Source organism: Chenopodium quinoa, unplaced genomic scaffold (genome assembly GCF_001683475.1).
Source record: "Chenopodium quinoa cultivar QQ74 unplaced genomic scaffold, ASM168347v1, whole genome shotgun sequence".
Classification (NCBI taxonomy): Eukaryota; Viridiplantae; Streptophyta; class Magnoliopsida; order Caryophyllales; family Amaranthaceae; genus Chenopodium; species Chenopodium quinoa.
The window spans coordinates 2091614-2118450 of NW_018744895.1; the positions used below are offsets into that span (position 1 = coordinate 2091614).

At 32.5% G+C, this 26837-nt stretch overlaps 1 protein-coding gene and 3 long non-coding RNA genes across 6 annotated transcripts; 2 read left to right on the forward strand and 2 right to left on the reverse strand.

Annotated features, from left to right (window-relative positions):
- The first annotated feature begins 6772 nt into the window (after window positions 1-6772).
- LOC110705986 lies at window positions 6773-9717 on the forward strand. 2 transcript variants are annotated; one of them, XR_002508166.1, is made up of 4 exons: window positions 6773-7051; window positions 7137-7215; window positions 7579-7686; window positions 8769-9717. It is a non-coding gene; the product is annotated as an uncharacterized LOC110705986 (long non-coding RNA). The 2 variants fall into 2 exon arrangements; XR_002508165.1 differs by lacking the exon at window positions 8769-9717 and having other exon boundaries at window positions 7579-8244.
- Window positions 9718-11108: 1391 nt separating this feature from the next.
- Window positions 11109-13015, reverse strand: LOC110706026. The gene is made up of 2 exons (XR_002508189.1): window positions 12216-13015; window positions 11109-11770 (listed from the first exon to the last, which is right to left on the reverse strand). It is a non-coding gene; the product is annotated as an uncharacterized LOC110706026 (long non-coding RNA).
- Window positions 13016-14576: 1561 nt separating this feature from the next.
- On the reverse strand, window positions 14577-18557 carry LOC110706027. 2 transcript variants are annotated; one of them, XM_021883937.1, is made up of 4 exons: window positions 18257-18557; window positions 16397-16529; window positions 15783-16134; window positions 14577-15664 (listed from the first exon to the last, which is right to left on the reverse strand). In XM_021883937.1, exons 2-4 carry the CDS (start codon window positions 16482-16484, stop codon window positions 14587-14589), a joined length of 1518 nt encoding a protein of 505 aa, XP_021739629.1. In that variant the 5' UTR covers window positions 16485-16529; window positions 18257-18557; the 3' UTR covers window positions 14577-14586. The 2 variants fall into 2 exon arrangements, with proteins under 2 accessions (XP_021739629.1, XP_021739630.1); XM_021883938.1 differs by lacking the exon at window positions 18257-18557 and having other exon boundaries at window positions 14577-15333; window positions 15541-15664; window positions 16397-17140.
- A 209-nt stretch (window positions 18558-18766) lies between these two features.
- On the forward strand, window positions 18767-19883 carry LOC110706029. The gene is made up of 2 exons (XR_002508190.1): window positions 18767-18946; window positions 19342-19883. It is a non-coding gene; the product is annotated as an uncharacterized LOC110706029 (long non-coding RNA).
- The last annotated feature ends 6954 nt before the right edge of the window (window positions 19884-26837 follow it).

The window sequence follows — 26837 nt, forward strand, 5'->3', positions numbered from 1 at the left end:
ATAAACATTCTCTTTTATTATCGCGTTTTTCTATTTATTTCATTTTGTGTTTGAGGGTGAGTTACCAAATCGTTCCATTGCAAATACCGTTATTACATTTTATTTCTTGTTAGAACTTAGAAGTGTTGTCACATATCTTCTCCACTTTAGTGACTTAATTAGTCAACTCAATTTATTTTTTTTCACAAATGTGCTCCTGTGAGACTCATAGAAGGTTTGTTCATGTTTATAAGTATTAGATATGAGTTATGGGCGGCAGGGTTGAAATGCGTAAAACTCATACCTAATGATTATTTAAGGAAAATTTATTTTCTATACCGACACCTCTAACCCACAAGGTATGTGGTGTTTAGAAACCCAAGGGAGAAGTGGGTATGCCTCATATCACACCTCTAGGTATCAAATTAAAAGGATAAGTTTATTTCTGAACAACAACCGAACACAATGTACTAAGATTTAAGTTCCAACCCTATACCATTTTAGGTTCATTCCAGATTCCAAACTATACCACTTTGTGAACCAAACACCCCCTAATTTAGTTAAATTCTTGCATGCTCGTTTTGAATAAAAATTATCTTGTCTAGGATTATTCGTCTTTTACGTAAATTGGATTAGATCTTGTAGTAATTGTAAGCCGTAAGGTGTTGGCGATAGTCGAGTTTGGCTATTGTTTGTGGCTTTGACTCAACTTCAAAGTCTTCGCCGGAGAAATTAAGTCTAGAAGAATTACATTAGGCTTATTACTCTAAAACTAATTTTAGATGCTTTAGTGTATTAGACAGTGTTGTGCGGACTCATTTCTGTCATTCACTTGCTGCCTTTAATTCTGCTACATTCCCAGTCATGCCAATCCCAAACAAAGGTTGAGTCGTTGAGACATTGCAAAAGTTGACACCAACAATTCAAGATTGTAAACTTACTAAAAAATTCTCCATAGAAAATATGTTTAGAATTGATGAAGAAGATACTCACACACACAGCTCATAATTCGACCTCAAAGCCGGCTTAAATCTCTCCAAAAAAAATTTAAAACAACACTTTTTTTCTTTTATTTATTTTATTTTATATGAAGTAAGAACAATAAAAATTTTCGGGATGCTTCACACTTTTCTGCTTTCCTTAAAATGTTTGACATTTTTTGGCACCTTATGCAATTGATATGCCCTTGTTCTTGTATGGTGGACTAGGAGGATTCTTCATATTACAATTTCCATATTTAGATACTTGCCCTTGCTCCTTAAATAGCATTTATTCATAATTAGGATTTTTTTTTTCTTATATAGGCTATATTATATGATAGAAAGTGTCCAAATGTATATGTAATCAAATACAAGTAAATAATACCATCATTTCATAATGTTTCTTAACATATTATCATGTCATAATATTTCTTAACGGGATTTGTTAAACATCGCCCACAAATTACTACATAAAGCCCACAAAATTAATATGATTTGACAGTTTTGCCCCTTTGTCAATTTTCTCTGATAACGAAAATTTCACTCACCGAAAAATGTGGAGTCGTACGGGGACGCCGGGGGAGGCCGGAGATCCGGGGGATGACGAATGTCATCGGAAAAGACGGCTGGCGTCCGGAGGAGCCGCCACCACCGTGGCACCGGCGCCTGGCCGGGACGCCGCCACCATGGCGGTGGCGCCTAGCCAGGACGCCTGCACCATAGTTGTGGCTTCCAGGCCAGGCGCCATGACCATGGTACTGGCGTCCCGGCTAGGCGCCACCACCATGGTGGCGGCGTCCCGGCCAGGCGCCGGTTGCAGGGTGGTGGTCCGACCAATTTTTTTTTTCTCAATTTCCAACAAAAAAAACACAATATTGCACAAAAAAAAGAAAACAAAAAATTATCATTTTTTTTTAAAAAAAAAACATGATATTACACAAAAATAGGAAAAAAAAATCTCGATTACCAACAAAAAAAATATTATACAAAAAAACAAAAAAAAATTAAAAAAAATAACAAAACAACCACGGCAAGGTGGTGGGGCGCCTGGCCAGGACGACCGATGGCTGGTGGTGGCGCCAGGTCCGGCAGCCACGTCCACCGGCCTGGCTTCTGGGCAGGACGCCCAGCCACAGTGACTGGCGCCTGTCCCAAACGCCACTCACCGTGGCTGGGCGTCCTGCCCAGACGCCAGGCCGGTGGACGTGGCTACCGGACCTGGCGCCACCACCACCTTGCCGCCACGAGCCACCACCACCTTGCCGCCACGAGCCAACCACCTTGCCGCCACGAGCCTCGACATCCCCGTACTTTGATTTTTATTGAGGTTGTGTTTTTTTTTTAAGGTCAAGGGCAATATTGTAACTTCGACATAAGTTTGCGGGCTTTATGTGGAGATTTGCGGGCGATGTTTAGCAATCCACTTCTTAACATACTATGATGCGGATAGAAGAAATCAAGATTAAAATCTTTATTGCTTTCTTTGATTTTCATTTGAGTCGACTACTAAGTTGTGAACTTGTGGAGATTGACTGTCATCAATTCAAAAGTTATGCATCTATACTATATACTAAAGTAATCACCAATGTTATCCCTAAAGTACATGTGTCGCATTCACAACAAAAAAATAAGATTAAAATCTTTATTGCTTTATTTGATTTTTATTTGAGTCGACTACAAAGTTGTGAACTTGTGGAGATTGACTGTCGTCAATTCGAAAGTTATGCAGCTATACTATATACTAAAGTAATCACTAATGTTATCCCTAAAGTACATGTGTCGCATTCAATGCAAAAAAAATCCACCAAAAACTTTTTATTTTTTCTTGTTTCTTTCATATAAAATAACATGATAAAAAGTTAATGAATAAAACTTACAATAATTTATAAATATAGTTTAAATAACTATCTAATTTAACAAGATAGTTTTAACGTTAGACATTAAATGAATTCAAATTCAAAAGGAAATAAAATAAACATGTTATATAAGTCTGTTCATTTAAACTAACTTTATTTTAATTGACTTTTATTATTTTCAAGTCTTATTATTATGAAACCATACATTGCATTGGAAAAAACTAGTGATTATTAAAATTAGTGTTAGTTTCTATTATTAGGACTAGTTAGTTAGGATTTTCTAGTTTAGATAGACTATAATATTTATCTTTTATAAAACAAGGTTGGGATTATTGTTAGGATTTATTTTATCTTTTAACTAATTTTTGGCCCCGTGCAATACACAGATTCATAATAATAAGATTTATTAATATTGATAGTCAATCGAAATCAAGTAAAATAAAATAAAATGACTTAAATATGTAACAATTGTTTTTGGAAATTTGAATTTATTTAATGTCTACACTTAAAATACTTATAGGTTACGTATGAAGTATACATAAATAATTTCATTAAAAGAATTTGGAATTTTTATTTTAATAGAATTTCTTTTATAAGAAATAAAAAGTATTTTGGAGGGAATTTTTTTAGAAAACTACGCTAAGTATTTTATCTGGTGATTACTTTTAGTATATAACTAGATTAGCCTCGTGCGATGCGCAATATATATTGACAAATAACTTTGTTATGTTGTTAGTTTGTCACAATTACAAAGTTTGTACTAAATTTGGATATTGATTAATACCAAAAAAATTCCAATTAAAAAAAATGAATAGTAAAATAGATGACCAAAAAATCTATTAAAACAGAATATTACTAAAACAGAATATGATGACGTCTGTACTGTACACATGTCGCTCTCTTAATAAAAATTTCCCGCCTAAATGCTATGATGATTTCATTTTTTTAAGTATCATATTTAACATTTTTGAAATTTAAATATTAGAAACTTTTACCTTACAATTTACAACTAAAACCTAAGCGACATTGAACAGGTATAATATAAAAATTTTGATGAAAATCTAAAATTTTAAATTTTAAATTATTTTTTGTACATAATTCTTATTTATGTTTATGTATAATAGCCAATTTAGTTTTTTTAAAAAATGTACAAATTACAAAAATATGTATTAAATAAACCGTGCATCGCAAAGGGTCTAACCTAGTTTTAACTAAAAATGATATGCGGAGTAAAATAAAGTGATGACATCACATATATTTTAGGCGGGAAAATTTTCTAGCTCATCTTGACATGTGTACAGTTAGGAGAAAGGAAGATCAGTAGTTGTTATTTTATTAATAGTTACTAGGTTAAAACCCGTGCGAGTCACGGTTTATGTAAAATCTATTTTTATAATTTGTATATTTTTTTAAAAAATGGATAAATATAAATAAGAATCATGCAACTTGTACAAAAATATCTGTACTTTTAAAATTTTATTTTCATCAAAATTATGATATAATACCTGTTCAACGTCGCATATTTCATTGCAGGAGTCTATTTATTAGTGTGCTACTTAAAATTATTTGCTTTTTTAAGGATAAATTGATAGGGTGTAGTTGTAATGTAGAAGCTTCTAATATTCAAATTTCAAAATTATTAAATAAGATAGCTCCACAAAAAAAAAATGACATCATCCTTGCATTTAGGTGGGAAAATTTTTATTATGAGAGTGACATGTGGACAGTGATGACGTCTGCAACGTATTGTTTTAGTAATAGTTAATAGATATAGATATAGATTTTGTTTATCCTATTGTAAAAGTGATTGTATGCTTATAAATAGAATTATTTTCATTAATAAAGTTATATTTTTGATTTTTGAAAAAATTAAAATTTGTGAGTTATTTCGCTTGAATTTTAATTTTCTTTAAAACTAGTTTTGGCCCCGTGAAATGCATGGATTCATAATAATTTGATTTATTAATATTGATATATAGTCAATTGAAATGGAATTACTTGAAATAATATTACTAATGTAATAGTGTTTTTTTTTTTGGAAATTTGAATTTATTTAATGTCACTCTTTAAAATCTTATGTGTTATATATATATATATATATATATATATATATATATATATATATATATATATATATATATATATATATATTCAGATGTTTCTAATAGAACTTTTAAAAATAAATAAATAAATAAATAGCAATTTGGAGGGAAAATATTTCACAAAACTATGCCAAGTGTTCCATCTGGTGATTACTTTAATATATAGTATAGAATAGATTAGTCTCGTGTGATGCACGATATATATTGACAAATAAATTTGTTATATTGTTAGTTTGTCAAAATTACAAAGTTTGTACTAAATTTGGATATTGATTAATACACTAAATGTTGAAATTATATATAAAAAAAATGAATAGTAAAATAGATGACCAAAAAATCTATTAAATATTACTTAAACAAAATATGCTGACGTCACCACTGTCCACATATCGCTCTCTTAATAAAAAAACATTCCGCCTAAATGCAATGATGATGTCATTTTTTTTAAGTATCATATTTAACATTTTTGAAATAAATATTAGAAGCTTTTACCTTACAAGTTACAACTAAAACCTAAGCGACATTGAACATGTATAACATAAAATTTTTGATGAAAATCTAAAATTTTAAAATTAAAATTATTTATCGTACATAATTCTTATTTATGTTTATGTATAATAGTCAATTTATTTTTTTTAAAAATGTACAAATTACAAAAATACGTATTATATAAACCGCGCATCGCACGGGGTCTAACCTAGTTTTAACTAAAAATAATATGCGGATTAAAATAAAGTGATGACATCACTTATATTTTAGGCGGGAAATTTTTTTAGCTCATCTTGACATGTGTACAGTTAGGAGAAAGGATGATGTCAGCAGTTGTTATTTTATTGATAGTTACTAGGTTAGAACCCGTGCGATGCACGGGTTTATATAAAATCTATTTTTATAATTTGTATCTTTTTTAAAAAATGGATAAATATGAATAAGAATTATGCAACTTGTACAAAAATATTTGTACTTTTAAAATTTTATTTTTATCAACATTATGATATAATACCTGTTCAACGTCGTGTAATAAATATTTCAATGTAGGAGTCTATTTATTAGTGTGCTACTTAAAATTATTTCATTTTTTAAGGAAAAATTGATATGTTGTTGTTGTAACGTTGAAGCTTCTGATATTCAAATTCCAAAATTATTAAATAAGATAGCTCCACAAAACAAAAAAAAAAAAAAAAAAAAAAAAAAAAAACGATGACATCATCCCTGCATTTAGGTGGGAAAATTTTTATTATGAGAGTGACATGTGGACAATGATGACGTCTGCAACGTATTGTTTTAGTAATAGTTAATAGATATAGATATAGATTTTGTTTATCCTATTGTAAAAGTGATTGTATGCTTATAAATAGGATTATTTTCATTAATAAAGTTACGTTTTTGATTTTTGAAAAAATTAAAAAATTGAGAGTTATTTCGGTTGAATGTTAATTTTCTTTGAAACTAGTTTTGGCCCCATGCAATGCAATAGTGTTTAATAATGTTAATAATGATATATAGTCAATTGAAATTAAATTACAAATGTAATAGTTATTTTTTTCTTTTTTTGGAAATTTGAATTTATTTAATGTCATTCTTTAAAATCTTAGGTGTTAAATATATATATATATATATATATATATATATATATATATATATATATAGGGTCAGGATCCGGTAAGAACTACCCTTTATGTGAGAACACTCCTTATATATGAGAACAAATCTAAGCCGTAGGATTAGATTAAAGTAGACGATTAGGATCAACGGAGAACAAGTAATGGCATTAGTGTAAATAATGAAGGTGCCCAACTTCATATTTTACCCAAAATATCTGATTTTCTCTCTCATTAAACACATTTCACACTTTCCATCATATCAGCTTCTCTCTTAAAACCACCAAATTTTCTCTAAAATCCATTGTGACTGCTCCGAATCAAAGCAAATCACATCGATTCCTTTTGATTTTTGCTCAAATTCAACGAATTTTATTCATAAACTTATTTAAAATAAGTTAAATTGGGCAATTTAATTAGAATTTTTGCAAATACGAACCCTATTTTGGCAGAAGAACAAATTGAAGAAAATTTTGAATGGAGGTTGGCGAAGAACAATTAATTCGTACAGAAATTTGTTCTAAAATGCAACGGTAACTTATACTCCAATATTTTCAAAGATTTTGATTATTTTTTGGGCGATTTTCGGCTAATATTTTGTGTACTATGTATATATAGTTCGAATTGTTGCAACTTGCAGGGTTAGAAGGAATCGGATAAAAGAAGTCTCTTTAATTAATGGGCCTGCTACCAATTCGTAAGACTTTTCTTCAACTTTTAGCTTTATGTTCTAAGCTTGTATTATGAAGGTTTTATTGTGCTTGATATGTTATAAACTTACAATCATAATGGGTGATTAAGAGAAGTTTTTTGTACCGTGTATCTATGTGAAGATGTTGGCATTGTTAGTATACTAGTCTCATTGTGTTGTATCTATTTGAATTAATATTTGTTGTTTGCTTGACATGCTTATGTTCTAAATTTATATGTATTGTTGTATGATTTGTTGGTTCGTGTGAGATGGAGGTGGCTGATTCAGGTTGTTTGGAAGGTTGAATTGTGGAAATTGGGTGGTTTGGGTTGCTACTATGGGATCATGATTGGTGGTAATTTGTTACAGGGTGCTGTTTGGTGTGCTGCAATGTGTGGCATGGCTGTGAGGACAGTAGCAGCAGCTTAGTGTTGGCTAGGAATGATGGCTGCAAAATTCTAATTTCAGCGATATTAGGTAATTTCAGCGCTACTCTTAGATTATTATTGTTTGATTTTTTTTTTTTTGTGTCATTATACCATTTTTTTTGTGCGATTTATGTGCGGTTTTATTGAATAATTTTATTGCATGTTTTTGAGATTTGCTGCCTTTTTAACTTAACCAAGTTATAAAACATTGCTTTTGGAATCTTGTTATCAGAATTATTGACTTCAGTAGGAAACTATTTTCTTAGGTTTCATACCCTTCTATATTTGATCCCGCTGAGAAGTATATATCTTTGATAATTCCTGCATATAAGGAAGAGCACAAACTTCAAAGTGCACTTAAGGAAACTATTAAGTTTGTCTAGAATACAATGGCAAAATAAGATCCTTCAATATTCTCTTTGTCTGTCTGTTACCTCTTTTGTTAGTACCTTGAATTTGATATTTCTTACATAATGTATTTCGGAAAACCTGTGTGTCCCCCAAAAGATATTAGCTATTAATCTCTGTTTTTCTTGAGGCTATAAATATGTATACGTTGGTGACAAGTTACATTTTATGTAGAATTAATGATTTGAATTTTAAATCTTCAAGAATATGTTCTTCTTAGGTATCATAGTTTATGTACATTGTATGGTTTACCCTAGTTGTACGTTTAAACAATTAATGGGGCGGTATGATCATTCCTTGATGCTTTGAACTGAGGTGAGAAAATTGATGAAAGTGAAAGAGAGTGTGGAGTGGCCTGCTACACTGATAAATCTTGCACAATTTGTGTTCTTTCATGTTTGACATTTGGGATAGTTTTCAAATGCTTTGAACTGAGAGTGAGAAAACTGATGTTTCAAATGCAGGATGATAATTTTCCATATTCTACATGCTTGCATAAAAATGATTCTTAAATTTAGGTACAGAAACACCAGCCTTTATATTGTGATCGGTGCTGAACTATATGATCTCTAAATCCCTATTTGAAGGCATGCTCAATCCTCATCAAACATAAGTGATGTCATTTAAGTTATTTCACTTCTTTGGTGACTTATCTTGTCGTATTGTAAGCAATTTGCAACAACGGGGTGGGACCTAAATTTTCATATCTTGTCTTATTTTCAGCTATTTGCAACAGTGTGGCGAGAAAGATAAATCATTTACTTATGAGGTATAGCCTAAACTGCATTAGCTATGAATACTCAGTGCATTATATTACATAGAAATATCATGTTTCCTTTTTAGGTTTTGTCTATTATTTCGCTTTGTATATGTAGTATCAGGAACAGATGTACAGACCATACTACTGTTTAGTTTTATTTATTTGCAATATGTGTAGTATGTAAAGAAAATCATCGAGGTTTAAGTCCTCATTTATACTGGTTTGTTTGAGTCCTCTTTTTGCTAAAATTTACTTGAGAACTGCTATGGTCTGTAACTCCTCAAAATTTTACAGGACAATTAGGCAACGACAGCAATTTTGTGATAATCACTCTAACACTGAAGTAAAATCATAGCATGTGTTGAATAATAATTTCAATTTTTGTGATTTGTTAGGTGATTATAGTGGATGATGGAAGCGTTGATGGGATCAGAAGAGTAGCTTTTGACTTTGTTAAAAAGTACAAGGTGAAAAATGTTAGGGTTCTTCTTCTTGGAAAACACTATGGGAAGGGGGAAGCTATTAGAAAAGTGAGTAACAATTCTTTGTTCATTTTATCAAATGAGCAAACAATTCTTTGTTGATTTATCAAATGAGCTGATTAAAAATTTATAACATAAAAAATGATTTAAAACATATGATAAACCTATTAGCTCAAATGGTAAAGCACTATACAAATGCATAGGGGATGTAGGTTCAATTCCTACATAGGTTATCTCTATAAACAAAATTAATTAAAAAAAAAAAATCAAATTCGTACTAAACTATATGAGCGAAAAAATGATTTGAAATGATTTATAACTATATAAACTTTGGTGCAATTAAACTCTCATACAAACTTGTGTCTCCACATCACATAAATGAACTTACGTGGGATTCGAACCCACATCTTTTGTGCATTTTCACAATGCTCTACCCTTGAGCTAGTAGGCTAACATATTTAAAACATTCAAACACACTCACAAATGAGCATTAATTTGACAAAATAAGCAAGAATCATTTGCTCATTTGACAAATGAGCATTAAATAATTTGCTCATTTGACAAAAGAGCATTGAATATTTTTTCTCATTTGACGAATGAGCAAAAATTAATTGCTCATTTGACAAATGAGCAAAAAATTAATTGCTCAGTTTGACTAATTATTTGCTCATTTTGACAAATTAGTAAAGAATAAATATTAATTTTTGACAAAATGAGCCAAAATTATCTGATCATTGACAAATTTGCATTAAATAGTTTGCTCATTTGATAAATGAGCAAAGAATTGTTTGCAATTTTATAACCTGTAATTTTTTTTAAATATCAATGATGAAAGATCAACTTTTAGCAAATGAGCAAATATTTAGTTGCTCATTTGTAAAATGAGCAAATACTTAGTTGCTAATTTAACAAATGAACGAAAACTTAGTTGCTCATTTGTCAAATAAGCAATTAATTTCTTTGCTCATTTGTCAAATGAGTAACCATGTGTTTGCTCATTTGTCTAATAAGCAAATAAATTTTTTTTTGAAGGAAATAAGAAAATAAATAGTAACTCATTTGTATAATAAAAGCAAACATTTCTTTGATCATTTAATTTGGGAAATGGGCAATCAATTTTTTGCTCATTTAGCAAATGAGCAAATAATTAATTGCTCATTTGTCAAATGAGAAAATACTTATTTGTTAATTTAACAAATGAGCAAAAACTTAATTGCTCATTTGTCAAATGAGCAAATAGTTAGTTGCTCATTTGTCAAATGAGCAAACATTTCTTTAATCATTCATTAAATCAACAAGCATTTCTTTGCTCATTTTTGAAATGAGCAAACATTTCTTTGCTCATTTGTGAAATGAGCAAACATTTCTTGCCTCATTTGTGAAATGAGCAAACATTAGTTTGCTCATTTGTCAAATGAGCAAATAATTAGTTACTCATTTGTAAAATAAGCAAACATATCTTTGATCATTTGGGAAATGAGCAATCAATTTATTGCTCATTTAGCAAATGAGCAAATAGTTAGTTGCTCATTTGTAACAGATATATGTCCTTTCCAATGGTAACATATGTAATCTACAGACATCACAAGGAGACAAATTAATGAAGCACATAAGATCAATGAGAAAGTTTATATTTGATAATAGTACAGAAGTCTGGTCTGAGACTCTGAGATCCCTCTTCAGACTATAGCATAACAAAAGGACTCTCCAAAGTCTAAGCCTCACACACATATAATAGTACTTCCCAAAATGTGTGTGTGCAAAACTATATACATGTATATGAAAAGTACCAAGTGCTAGTACTGCTAGATTTGATAATGATTAAATGATAACACATAATCATCAATATATATATCATTGCGAAATTAATCAATTGTACATAACTATATGACTATTGCATGGAGTATCCAGGGCATTAAGTTATAATGTACTTATCAATTACATCAGGACTCGAGAACATGGGAAACCTAGACATTTCTTTGCAAAACAATCAATCAATAAACATTCAGCTCTTCTTCAATCAAAAATGAGACATTCGATCACGCAGAGATAATCATATAACTTTTGATATAATCAATTTGAAAGATCGGATATATGTAAAATACGGAAATGAGGAACCAATCATGAGAGGCCAAATGGTTCTGGCAGAGGCTATTTTCGAAAACGGAACACTGATCAGACATATCATCCACGCTATGCAGCCAAGTAGTGTTCTTCAGATCCTCTTTTAGTAGGATTGCGTCATATCGGGTGCTCTCGTACATGTCTGCTCCAGTCAATCTCCCAAACAACCCCTTCTTTCTTCCCGTTCTCAAGCAACCCATTAGAATGTGTACTTCCATTACTGATCCATTACTGTTGACAGATATTGGACTGCCAGACCCGTGACTGGTTTGGATTTTGGATGGAGCAGACCGGATGCTTTGAGGGAACAAGGAGATACTTGGAACTGGGCGCATGCTCCTTGAACCATTTCTAATATCCTACATGAGCAGTACAAAGCAAGCAAGGAGTTATTCAAAACCAATTGTACATAGATATTCCATTTTCCGAGTGGGAATTCTAGCTAGTACACAAAGCATGTCAAAGAATGAAAGACAGAAAGCACACATACAAGGGGACTAATTCTTTCCAACAATAAAGATGAAATCAATTGTCATTTGTTGCAGACGTTCCACCATATTAAAGAGAACGAAGTGAGAGCATAATATACGATTGAGACATAAATTCAAGCGAGATATAAACATATCAGAGGTAATATGAAGACTATAAGGCATAAGTTACTGATTACAAGTACAAAAACCGGTCACATAATGATTAAGCTGGGAGTACAACGTCCTTTACAGATGGGGAAAAAAAAAAATCAATCCAAGCCATATTTACCAAAACCAGAAAAGATTTAATCAAAAGTCAAAAGTGTAAAGGTACCTATCCCAGAGGAGCCCCCATTTCTACTGTTCTCAAATATTTCCAGATTCTCCAATGCAGCAACATCTAACACCATATAAGGTTTATCAAAAACATTACAGTAATCAGAGCATGGAAGTGACTCCATATAACACATAATATTCAGCAAAATATCATCGAAAAATCGATCGCAAACACAAAATTCGGAAAATAAACAAAACTCAGAACAATTGAACACACACAAAGAATGTATTGAAATGTCATCCAATTGGAACAATCAAAACCATAATTTAGCATGAAAAAGTATACAAATGATAAAAAAAATTAAGCCGAAGAAACATACAAAATATTGAAAAAAAGAGCAAAATTGAACAACATTATGAAAAAAAAATCGAATAATACAGGAATTAAGTGATTAAATTGCAAAACTTAAAACAATTTGATGATGAATAATTGAATATCGCCGATTTTATCATCATCTAAGTGAAGCCCCTAAGTTGAAATTTCAGAGAGAGAATGTGAGGGATTTGAACAATAAAAGAAATTTGAACAATAAGAGAGGGAGAATCGTAGGTTTTGCTGGAAATCCAGAGGGAGATGAGAGAAAATAGCTGCAAGTGAGGGAAATTCATGGGTTTCTTCAGCAACGGTGATGAAGGAGGAGAGAGAAAATAACTTGCAAAATGCCAATTTTTTTATTTTTTTTTTAAATTATGTTTGACCGGGATAAATAGTAGCCATTTGATGCAATTGATCCAACGATTGTAATATGTCCTCATATATATCAGGTTCTCATATAAGGGGTGTGGTCTCATATGATCCCATATATATATATATATATATATATATATATATATATATATATATATATATATATATATATACGGGAGGGTTCCGCTAAAAACAGGGCTTATGGTGAAAACTAAAAACAGCAAATCTCAGCCATTGATTATTAATGATATAATCTAACGGTTGAAATACAAGGTACACAAAATCTTAGCAAATCTCAGCAAATCCTCTGTTAATTTTGCTGAAAAACGCAAAATCTCAGCAAATCTCAACAAATCCTCTTTTCATCTCATTATCAAATCGTCAATTCCTCAATTCGTCAAATTTTAGGGCTACTTTGATTATTTACTCCCAAAATTGAGGGCTCGTGATTCTTCAATAATTTGGGGCTTCCTCAATAATCTTAGTAAGTGTTCTTCATTCTTTAATTTCTGTTTTTAGCTGAATTTCTAGTTGATTGCGGCTTACAATACCGATATAACTGTGATTATTTCCTTGTATATAAGCTGAATTTCTTGAATTTCTATTTGATTGCGTATGGTAGGTTATTTCCTTGTATGTGATTATTGTAGGCTGTTTTTATAATAGTGCTCTGTTTTTTAGTTTCAATCTCATCAACTTGTAGTTTCAATCCTCATCAACAATATGCTCTTTTTTCGTTTTTGTATAAATATTTGCAATATATATATATTTTTTTTATATTAAAGTTTTTTTTTCCTGGATATATGATATTAAACACTAGGAGAAATTGTTGCACATAAGGTGTTTGTGTATTTGCTTAAATGACTAACACCTTGCTTAATACCATATAGTAACTCTTTTTTATGATACCATAACCATATATTTTAGACTGTTTTTGTTGGTGTCCAGTTAGTTGCACCATGGAATGGATTATTTTATTATAGTACCCATTTTAAACCATATATTTGATATTATATGCAGACAATGCAAGAGGAGTCAGAAGAAGGTAGTTGCTCAAATACATCTACAACTACCAATGTTGCTGAAAACTTACCGTCACTAAAGGGCCCAAGTGTGTGTTACACTCCCAGAGGAACAAAAGAGTTTATACCGTGTTGTCCCCCTGAACTAAAGCCTACACTTGGTATGCTTTTTGATTCCTTACTTAAAGGTGTTGATTTTTATAAGCAATATGCTAGATTTGGTGGGTTTGTGGTAAGACTAGGTACTGAAAAGAGAATTAAAGATAGTGATAAAGTCTACTTGAAATATTTACATTGTAATAAACAAGGGTTTACGAAGGATGGTGAAACTAAAGCAAAAGTTTCTAACAAAGATAAAAATCCTAAAGCTAGAAAAAGAACCATAAATCGTGTTGGATGTAATGCAATGATTGGGTTTAGAGAACGTTCAGATGGAAAATGGATGGTTTATGTCTTTCATGAATCTCATAGCCACAATCTTGCTTCTCCCAACACAATGAATTTTTTGGCAAATGTTGGAAACCTTAAACTTGGCCAGAAAAAATTCATTTTTGACAACTCTAGATTGAACATTGGTCCAAACAAGTCTTATAAGTTGATGAAAGAACATCTTGGTAGCTATGATAATATAGGTGCAACATTGAATGATTTCAAGAACTTTAATCGAGACTTGAAAGCTTACATACAAAAAAGAAAAAACCAAACAGACAGACAGAATTAAAGGGTAAAATACTTACATCAATAGCAATTGAACGGATTTCCTCATTAGACATTGAACTGGCAGGTAGCTCAAACTGAATAACACCCTTAACATTGCTACGGACACCTTCATAAACAACAGATTCTTTTCCAGAAGTTTGATTCACAGGAGCTTCCTTGAATTGATTACAAACAACTTGTCCATCCTCAAATTGCAACTTCTCACTCACTGGATATGTATCAAACTCAAGAATTCCACACCCAAAACCCTTGGACAACTTTTCATTTCTAATTCTATCTCTTATATCCACATCAGTCCAATGTTGAATTAAAGGTATTGTAGAATTTAACACAACATTCCTAAACCTCAATCGATGAAAATAGATAATCTCTAACATCAAAACACAACCACAAAACCATTCTATATTTCCTTCTTTGTAGCTCTTCACGGCTTCACAAAGTCTATCTAAGACATATTTTGACCAATTATAAATTCTTATTTGATTAACATCAACCAAACATTTTACAATTCTCAAATCCACAGTTCTGTTGGACGTAGGTGCTAAAAAACTTGAAAAAGCATGCATGATAAAAAGATGTCTGAATTCTTCCCCGCCATCTACTAGTAAAGGGATCTTAGATTCCAAAAAACCCAAAGGAATCTGATCATTCTCACCCATAAGACCAAAATGAGACCTCCATTTAACCTTTAAATCATAATCAGGGTTGATGACATTAGCACAACGAGAAATTTCTTCAACTTTCTTAGATGTTTTGCAAGGAAGGCAAAAAACATCATACACATCAAATTCAGTCACAACAAAATCTTTTTTACCATCAATAGTAAACATGCAGCTACCATGATCAAAACAATCTACCAACCATGATAGCATATCAGTTGCAGTTCGTTTCACCTTCAAAGATAACAAACCTCCAAAGCCAATTTCTTTAACAGCCTTGATTTGATCATCTGAAAAAGTTTTAATCATCTCTACTAAATGAAATGGCCTGCAACGTGTTTTAAATCCTCGTTGCACCCTGTAACAAGACATACGAAAAGATAAACAAAAGAAACCAAAATAGTAGCCTCTTTTTATAGCATAGTGACCTTTTTTTTAAACAAAACTTCAAAAAAAAGAAACAAATATTCACTTACATATGTACATCACTATCTATGATTGCAGATTCTTGCCTATGAATCACAATGTTCTTATCCTTATTTGCCTTCACTTTCTTCACTTTAAGACCTTCATTTTCATCCAACTTTCTCTTCTTAGCTGGCAAAACAATAGCATGTGAAGAAGAAGACTCATTCCCCTTCTTTCCTTCCATCACAGTTGACAAAGGTATAGCATTCTCAATGTTAGAAGGTTTCTTTTTCTTAGTGATAGCTTTCTTTTTCAATCCTTTTTCAATACAAGCATCTTTATCTCTGTTAGTATCATCATCGATCATTTTGCTTCCACCATCAATATGCTCTTCATCTTCATGATCGAGATTGATACATGCTAAAAACACGCAAGCATATAGTTATATATACAATTATCTTCATTTTCATCTAGCAAACAATTATAATATAGCAAACTAATAACTTAAAAATAATAATCATTGTCATTGATATAGTGACCTTTTTCAGTTACATAGGGAACTAATAATATAGTAACTTTTATATTAATATAGGGACCTACATTCTATAGTATTAGGAGACTATCATAATAGAGCAACTAGTATATTAAGGTTAATAATCCAAAAATCAAACATTCATCATACCTCCTGTATCTTTCAATTTAACTCCTCCTGTTGAGCTACGAAGGCCTCTCCTTTTTTTAAAAGTAGCACCACCTCTAGTTCTCACCATAGGAATAAAATCTAATCCAAATCGAATGAAAATCCTTGTTGCACCCTGTAACAAGACATACGAAAAGATAAACAAAAGAAACCAAAGTAGTTGCCTCTTTTTATGGCATAGTGACCTTTTTTAAAACAAAACTTCAAAAATAACATAGTCCAACACCCCTCCAAAAAGATTCAGTTTATTTTGGTTTGGTTTAGAACAAGTTCAGGTCATATTCATATTTATGTCTTTTGACAACCAATTTGTTTACGAATAAAAAAATCAATTCAGGTCAGGTCAGGGCAGTGAAAATCAGATCAAACTAAGGTATCCAAATCCTCGAATTCTGGCTACCTTGATTCAAGTTCAAAACAGGCCTAATTCAGAAATTTTGAAGCAAAATCCAGTACAGAGTCAAATTAACCATGCACATATGTCAGACTAGAAGTACACTTTTCAACAGTCAAGAAAGTCATGTAGATGTCGATTTAGCATGATCAGAAGCAATCTATCACAAATCCACCCCAGATGTCTGTAGCTCCTGGGTTAGTCGCTTAAGCAATCTGCTCAACACCAAAAATCGGACATATAGAATCAAAGTCAGTATCTTAAACCAGGAAGCATTCTTCATACTTTATGTTCTTTCTTTCTTTCTTTCTTTCTACGGTTGATGTGGAAAGAGTCTTTGCATCAAACACCAGAAAATTTATCTAAGTGCAAAAGGCAAATAATTCATGTAGGAACCTAATGACATTTGATGCAGCTGAAACCACTTCAAATCACAAATAAGAAAAGACAGGTTGTAAGAGAGAAACACAACAGCATCAAGGAACACCAATGCAACCAAGGCAGTTAGTCCATCTCCAAACATGTCACCATGTTGGTCAGGTCTCAATTCCAGATCATCATTAGCAAGAGATTGATGACCATTCCTGTTGCCTACACCAAACGGAACACGGGAAAATACAAATCGAGTTGGACACCAAGTGGAAGCAGGAACCAGTGTAGCTAATTTATGTCTCCAAACTCTCACTAATTCACTCACAAATCCACTAAAAACACTTCAAATTACTCAAAATTCGAATTAACTACTCCAAACTCTCACTAATTCACTCACAAATCCACTAAAAACATTTCAAATTACTCAAAATTCGAATTAACTACTCCAAACTCTCCCGAATTCACTCACAAATCCACTAAAAACACTTCAAATTACTCAAAATTCGAATTAACTACTCCAAACTCTCCCGAATTCACTCACAAATCCACTAAAAACACTTCAAATTACTCAAAATTCAAATTAACTACTCCAAACACAAACACACACACACAATTCGCATTTTAGCTATTCGCATTCCTAACAGGCATTAATTCGAAATCAAAATCCACAAAAATCAGCTAAACTCGAAATCAACAAAAACAAAATTATGCTCAACAAAAATCGTGTTACTAAGAAGATGAAGAACAACAACAAAAGCAGAATTTCGAGCAAAAATACACATAAAAACCTAGTTTACTTAAATTAAGAAAAATTAAACAAAATACATTTAAAAAATACTTCTACTAAAACGAAACTTAAGTTGAAATTCAAAAAATCAAATCAAATCGAAAAAATAAAATAAAAAAACTTGCAAAATTACAAAATTAAACAAAAATCATACACGAAAAACATAATAGACATTAAATTTTCGGTTGAATCTACAAAAAAGTACTCATGAAATTCCAGCAAACAAAATTTCAGAAACCTAATAACCTCAAATCGTGCAAAAATAGCGAAATTACCACAAAGAACTCACCTGATAATAGATCGTAGAGCTGAGAAATTGCTAAAAATCAAAGTAATTGAAGCGGTGTTGCTGAAGGAGTTCGCTGATGGTAATTGAAGCGGTGTTGCTGAAGGAGTTCGCTAATGTCGAGAAATTAGGAGAGAGAAAGTGAAGAGAGAAGGAAGAGGAGGAAGAAAATAACAGAGGAAAGAGAAAGTGTTTTCGCGGGAGGAGAGAGAAAATTAGGATATATATACATTAAATATCATCCGCTAGATTATAATCTACGGCTGGGATTAATTGTTTTCATGTTTTCACCCTAAGACTTGTTTTTACATTATCCTAATCCTATATATATATATATATATATATATATATATATATATATATATATATAGGAAGAGGATCATGTAAAAACAAGATTAAATCTGAAAACTGAAAACGGTTAATCTAGATCGTTGATTTCTATCTAACGGATGAGATCATATATGCCTTCTACGAAGTACTTCGTACTTCATAATAATTTAATTGGTTCAAATAACATTTCATTCTCTCTCCTCTATTATGCCGTATGTTTCTTTTCTCTCTCCTCCATAATCTCTTGATTTTTTCTCTCTCATCTCACTCATTCTCTCCTTCCAACTCAAAATAAATGTTAAACTCATCAAATTTCAGTGGATTTTGCTTCAAGCTTTAATAATTTTGACGTTAGCTTTAAAGGTGAATCTCACAAGTGACTTTTTCATTGATATTTTTTGTTTAATTTTTTTATTTTCTACATTTATGTTTAAAATCAAACTGATTTTTTCAATCTAATTTTCAAAATCGTAGGAGTAATTACAATTTATTTGAGCTTTTTCACGTCTATTTGAGTTTCATATCAGTGCAATTTTGATAAAATTGAACTTAATTTCTTGGTATTATTTGTTTTGGGTCGATGATATGATTTTCTAATTTACACCTATATATAATGTTTTTGGATAAACTAGGTTGATATTCGTTTGATTATTATGTTTAATATGATTTATAATTTTTCTATTTATGTATCGAATTTGATTTCTAGGTTTTGCAATTAGAATTTTGATATTCTTTTACGGTTGATGGTCTTTGCTTAGGTGGCTACTCGTGGTGTGGTTCGGGAGTTTCTACTACTCGGATCGGTGTTTGGTAAGCGGTGCAGTAGTCGAGATTTGGTGCGGTGGCGAGCTGATGGTTGCAGGGTGGTCCGATGGTAACTGGTTGTGCGGTTGGAGGTACAGTTACTTGAGTGATAGGCTTACATGTAGTAACTTTGTCCTTGATTGGGCTCTGTTCTTAGGGACAGTGTGGGGTATGTTCTTTGCTGCGGGGTAGCTCAGGGTCCTGAGAAGTGGGATACGAAGGTAGCAGAGGCCAATGAAATTTTATGGGGTCTGAAGTTAGCGCTGGACGAAGGCATTGATAAGTTAGTGGTTGAAACTGGAAAGTGATTGCTTGGGTTTAATTCAAGATATGCGTGCTCAACCCAGTGGCTTAAGTTCATTTCATTTAATTGTTGATGATATTTTAGAGTTCTAGTTTTAGTAGTATGGTCAAAATTGAAACAGTTACCCAATTTTTGTATATAGCGACCTCTATGTAAATGCCGTCAAATTGATATAGTTACCCTATTTTTGTATATAGTGACTTCTATGAATAGGATCAAAATTGGTATAGTTACCCTATTTTTGTATATAGTGACAAATGTTGTAAAAATTGATATAGTTACCCTATTTTTGTATACAGTTACGTTATTTTTATATATAGTGACTCTACGTTATTTTTTTTTTTTTAAACCGTTAGATCTTGTTAGTAACAATGGATGGTTGAGATTTTCTGTTTTTAGTTTTCACTATAAGCCCTGTTTTCAGCGGAACCTCCCCGTATATATATATATATATATATATATATATATATATATATATATATATATATATATATATATATATATATATATATATATATATATATATATATATATATATAATTATAAATATAGGGTCGGAATCCGGTGAGAACCACCCTTTATGTGAGAACCACCATCTATGTGAGAACCAATACCAGCCATTAGATTATATGAAATTCAATGGCTAAGATAATACAAAGCTGCCACCTCTTTTCTCCTTTCTCTCTCTTCCTCTCCACTCTCACATTCTCTCTCCTCTCCATTCTGATCTCCTTTCTCTCTCTTCCTCTACATTTTCTTCTCACGTATCTCTCCTCTCATCAACATAACAACCACCGGCCACAGCAACCACGATAACCCACCAAGCAGACCCCACGGAGCAACAACACCGACAAAAACCCACCAAGCAGCCCCAACACAGCAAACCACCGAGCATCACCGACTCACTGAGCAAGCACCACTAAGCAACAACGCAATACCAACAACACTGACGAGGCGACACCCACCGAGCACCACCAGTGTTTTTTCAGATCTAATTTTATTTTAGGTAAGAATTTAGATCTAGTTTTATTTTTTTCAAATTTCATCTTTTATATGCATTTCTGAACTGTTAGGTTATGTTTAATTGCTTTGAGTCGATTAGATTTATGGTTTATTTGCATTTTTTAGAGTTGAAATTTGGTTAGGGTTTGTAAATTTATTGATGGGTAAATGAATATGTTTCAATTTATTTGCATAATGAGTAAACTTTTTGATCTAATTTTTTTTTTTTTTTTATTTTTGTTGAGAAAGAATGAAATTTTGTCATGACTTTGTTTCTAGCTCGGATTTTAGGGTTTTAGTGAGATAATTTAGCAGTGATAATGATTGCTTTCAATATCTGTTGCGATTCGCCTTTTTTTAGCATTTTTGGTCAGAATTCTGTTTCATATTCCTGATAATATTTTTAGGGATTTCTATTGAATATGATTATGACTGGATTTTTTTTTCTTTAATGAGATGTTATTTTTCATAGAAATCGATTTCCCTTATATGTGTAAGTTTCGAAGATTATTCTTCAGCTAGATTTTCAATGTTTCTGGATGTAATTTGATTTGTTTGGAAAATACGATTAGATAGCTACATATTTTCATCCTGTTTTGGGAGAAACAAACATGACGTGAAAAATGTTTGTTATTGTGTGAATTATTATGTTTTTGTATATGATGTTGATTGAAGATAAATTAAACCTTCGTTTTCCTTGCAAAGTTTTCGATGAAACCGTCAACTGTATGTACAGATTTGTGACTCCTGGTTGCTGTTGATAATTTGTTAGAGCTTTTTTTATGTGTAGTCCTGAATAAATTATGTTTACCAAATATTTCTCTTTGGTTTGATCTTTTGAATTGTCTAGTATAATGCATATCTTTTTTAATGCATTTCTGTTAACAAAAACCCATCTGTAATGCATTTTTGAATTGTCTGGTATATTGCATATCTTTTTTAATGTATTTCTGTTAACAAAAACCCATCTGTAATGCATTTTTGAATTGTCTGGTATATTGCATATCTTTTTGAATGCATTTCTGTTAACAAAAACCCATCTGTAATGCATTTTTGAATTGTCTATTTTTAGTGTTTTTAAATAAAACTTTTGTACTTTTGTTTCCGGATCGATTGTGATGAATATGTGGCTTATTGTTCTGTAGGAGCTCAGTGACATGACATCTCTCCAAAGTCTGGAGTTGATCCAGTATTGCAAAGGGCAACATGTCATATGTGAACCTATTAGCTCAATTGGTAAAGCATTAGGCAAATGTATAGGGGATGTAAGTTCAATTTCTACATAGGTTATCTCTATAAACAAAATTAATTAAAAAAAAATCAAATTTGTACTAAATTATATGAGCAAAAAATGGTTTGAAATGATTTATAACTATATAAACTTTGATACAATTAAACTCTCATACAAAACTCCACATTACATAAATGAACCTACATGGGATTCGAACCCACATCTTTTGTGCATTTTCACAATGCTCTACCCTTGAGCTAGTAGGCTAACGTATTTAAAACATTCAAATACACTCACAAATGAGCATTAATTTGACAAAATGAGCAAGAATCATTTGCTCATTCGACAAATAAGCATTAAATAGTTTGCTCATTTGACAAAGGAGCATTGAATTTTTTTGCTCATTTGACAAATGAGCAAAAAATAATTGCTCATTTGACAAATGAGAAAAAAATTAATTGCTCATTTTGTCAAATTATTTGCTCATTTTTGACAAATTAGTAAATAATAAATCAGCAAATGAGCAAACATATGTTTAATTATTCATTAAATCAGCAAGCATTTTTTTGCTCATTTGTAAAATGAGCAACCATTAGTTTGCTCATTTGGCAAATAAGCAAATAATTAGTTACTCATTTGTAAAATAAGCAAATATTTCTTTGATCATTTGGAAAATGAGCAATCAATTTTTTGCTCATTTAGCAAATGAGCAAATAGTTAGTTGTTAATTTAACAAATGAGCAAAAACTTAGTTGCCCATTTGTCAAATGAGCAAATGATTAGTTGCTCATTTGTCAAATGAATAAATGATTAGTTGCTCATTTTTCAAATGAGCAAACATTTCTTTAATCATTCACTAAATCAATAAGTATTTCTTTGCTCATTTGTGAAATGAGCAATCATTAGTTTGCTCGTTTGTCAAATAAGCAAATAATTAGTTACTCATGTGTAAAATAAGCAAACAATTCTTTAATCATTTGGAAAATGAGCAATCAATTTTTTGATCATTTGGGAAATGATCAATCAATTTTTTACTCATATAACAAATGAGCACATAGTTAGTTGCTCATTTGTTAAATGAGCAAATAATTAGGTGCTTATTTGTCAAATGAGCAAATACTTAGTTGTTAATTTAACAAAGGAAAATTTAACGAGAATAATCCAACCTTTACTCCGTTCTCCCATGTTAATTCTACCATTTGATTATTCCTCATTAATCCAACCTTTGCCCCCCGTTTTCTCCCAGCAACCCTTTTTAACTGGTAACCGGCTGAAGAAGTGAGTGTTATTGTCGTTGACATGTTGACTTTCTGTTTGCCTTCCAAAATGAATTAGGCGCCATTACTATTCCAACCACTTATGTCACCATCACCATCAATGGTTTTTTTGTGCGGGTAAGGAGTTTAATCGCCATTACTACTCTCCCCTTCAAATTACTTTTTTCACTCTCCTTTCACTCTCAATTTACTGCAAAGTCCCCACTGTTCTACCTAAAATTGTACTTGGTGAAAGCAGGACGACTTCGCACAGAAGACTGTTGTGGTCCTCGAATCAAAACATTACACATGGAGTTATGTGATCAGCGAACCATAATTTTTTTTCCTTTTATGGCTAATTGTATGTGAGCTGTGGAAAATTTCCTTTTTTTGGATGGCTATGCTATGTAGTTGCGACAATTGTTCTAATGTTTGGGGTAGTGTTTGAAAAGTGGTGTATGATAATAATTGATTGTCTAATTGCGTATTTTATGCTCTGTTTTGGTTAATTAATTGTAAATTGTTAATTTGTTGCGTGAAATAAGAATTGGTTTTAAATGTTGGTTATTGTTGTGCATGTTGTGGTTTTTTTGGTAGATTGATGATCCTTTCTCCGCTGTCACACTGAAGTATCGGTTTGGTGGTGTTTTCAAAACTATTTCAAATGGAGAGGTATTATATAAAGGTGGAAAAGTTAGGACTTTTAGCATTGATCTTGACAAGTTGTGTTGGTGGTGGTTGGAAGATTTTGCAAAAAAATGTGGGGACTATGATAAAATAGACTACCTATATTATTTAGTTCCTGGTCTGACCTTAGCTGATGGTTTGAGAAAGATGTACTCGGACCTTGAAGTGCTGGAGTTGAGGAGTGTAGTTGAGAAATACAGATCTATTGAAATTTATGTGTTTGATGGAAAGGAGGCCCCACATTTTCAACCTATGCAGAAGTTTCCAATAAAGAGGTGCCCACCCAAACCTTTAATGTTAAAAGATGATTCCAACCAGAAAGATGCTTGTACCTCACATCTTGTCTTACACAAATCTAAGCCACCTAACACTCAACCCCTAATAAACCAAAAAAAAAGGCAAACACAGACCCACACCTTCATCTACCTTTGGTAGTGAATATAGTCAAACAACATTTGCTTCTCCTTTCACAGAACCTAACCCAAACTCACCAGAAAAGGTCATTGAGGATGACCCTTGGCTAGATAACAGAGCAGATAGCCCACTGGAATGGAATGAGCTTTTAAACTATTCTGACCACAGTGAGGATCCAGATCCACTCCATGATCCTATCACTGATAAGGGAAAAGGGGTTGCTGTGGTAGAGGATGACCCTTGGCTTGATAACAGACCAGAAATCCCACTGTAATGGAATGAGCTTTTACACTTTTCTAACCACAGTGAGGATTCAGATCCACTATATGATCCTAATACCGAGGATGAGTCAAATGGAATTTTAGATCTAGAAGATGATGTTGAAGAGTTTGATGAGCAGGAAGAGGGGTTCAATGAAAGCTTGCTTTTTTATGATGGAGGGTATGAAACAGAAGTAGATGATGAAGAGTTCAAAACTGCAAAAGAGAGGGTGAGGACTTGTTCTGCTAAGCTTGTTGAAATAGCATATCAACTTCAGAGGGAAGTTGCTGAAGGGAGGTTAGGCAGCCATGGGGAACAGACTCAAGTAGGAGGAGTAACAGTAGAAAGTGCTGATAAGGAAGGGAATGAGAGTGAATATGATGACAGTGATGATGATTTACTGACTCCAGGAAACAGTGATGAGGATGAAACTAGGGAAGAAAGAAAGAAGAGGTCAGGTACTCTGGTGAAAGCAGACACAGATTTTGCTGTCTTCGCTTGGAAGGTTGGTCAACGGTTTCTATCAAGGGATGCCTTTAAAGATGTAGTTTCTAAGTATGCTATATTACAGGGAAGGGATCTAGTATTTTATATCAGTGACCAAAAAAGGCAGCAAAGACTTCGGAGTTAGTTGTGGGCCAGGGTGTGGTTTTTTCCTGTATGGTGCTTGGGATTCTAGGAGAGCAACATTTGTGGTTAAAAGGATTAAGTCAGACCATACCTGTCTAAGAAACATGAAAAGAAATAGACAGTTGAAGTCTACTTGGGTAGCTAGGCAATTTTTAGAGGTGTTCAAAAGTAGACCCCATTTGGCAGCCAAAGAGATCATTGAGACAATCAGAAGGGCTTTTAAGGTGGTAGTGAGGAGGGGATTTGCATATAAGGTGAAATATGCTGCCCACAAATTGCTCCATGGGTCAATGCATGAGCATTATCAAAAGATTGGAAGGTACCTGGCTGCTTTGAAGAGTAGTACTCCAGGAAGTTCACTTGAGTTGGTGACTGTAACAACACTTAAGACTAGAAAAAGCCACTGACACCTGTGTTCCAGAGATTGTTTACTTGTTTTGAGGGTTTGCAAAATGGTTGGAAAGAGGGGTGTAGAAGGGTGATTTGTGTTGATGGGTGTTTTCTGAAGACCTTCCTAGGAGGGCAGCTATTGACAGCAGTTGGCAGGGATGGCAATGAGCAAATGTATCCCATTGCCTGGGCAGTTGTTGAGGGGGAAAACAATCTGTCTTGGGAGTGGTTTTTTGAGCAACTTCAAAAATGTCTAGATCTTGGAGATGGAGAAGGGATTTGCATCATCTCAGATGAACACATGGTATGTCTTCTGTCTCTTGAAGTTGTTTTCAATTTTTTGCATTTTTAGTGTCTTATTTTTGATATATGGTTATGTTGTTTGGTGTGAAGGCTATCTTGAATGGTGTTAGGGGTTGTGCTCCCTAGGGCAGAGCGCAGACACTTTGCTAGGCATGTGTTTGCATTGTGGCATAAGACTTATAAAGGGGATGATTTCAAGCTTCTGTTTTGGACAATAGCTAAGGCATACAACTTAGCTGATTATAATGATGCTTTAGAGAAGCTGGAGACATTTAACTCAGATGTTGCCACTGCATTTAAAGGCTACAACCCTAAGCTATTCTATAGAGCCTTTTTGGATACATCTGTGAAAAGAGATGAAATCACTAGTAACATGGCTGAGACCTTTAATGGGTATATCATCAATGCTAGAACAAAGCACCTGATTTATATGCTTGAGGAGATTAGGGATGCCTTGATGCAGAGGCTTGTGCTAAAGAGGATTGAAATGCAAAAATGTACTTCAGTTCTTTGCCCTAATATTCAGAAGAAGCTTGAGAAAGAGAAAGACAAAGCTGCATACTGTGATGTCATGCCTTCAACTGAATCATTGTTTAATGTCAGCTACCAATTAGATCAATTAATAGTGAATTTGGAGACAAGAACCTGTACTTGCAGGAAATGGGACATGGTTGGAATACCATGTTGCCATGCAGTTGCATGCATTTTTTTCCTGCACCAAAATGCTGAAGACTATGTTGATAAGTGGTACAAGAAGGATGTGTACATGAAAGCTTATGCAAGTATGTTTTTAGTTAAAGTTAGGCTTATGCTCTCAATTGACTGATATTGATTGTTAATGTTGTTAATATATGATTATGCTCTCAATTTCAGGGTCAATTCCACCATGTGAGGGGGAAAGACATTGGCCACAAGTGAATTGTAGCCTTGAACCCCCTCCCATCAAGATAAGACCATGCAGGCCTAGGAAGA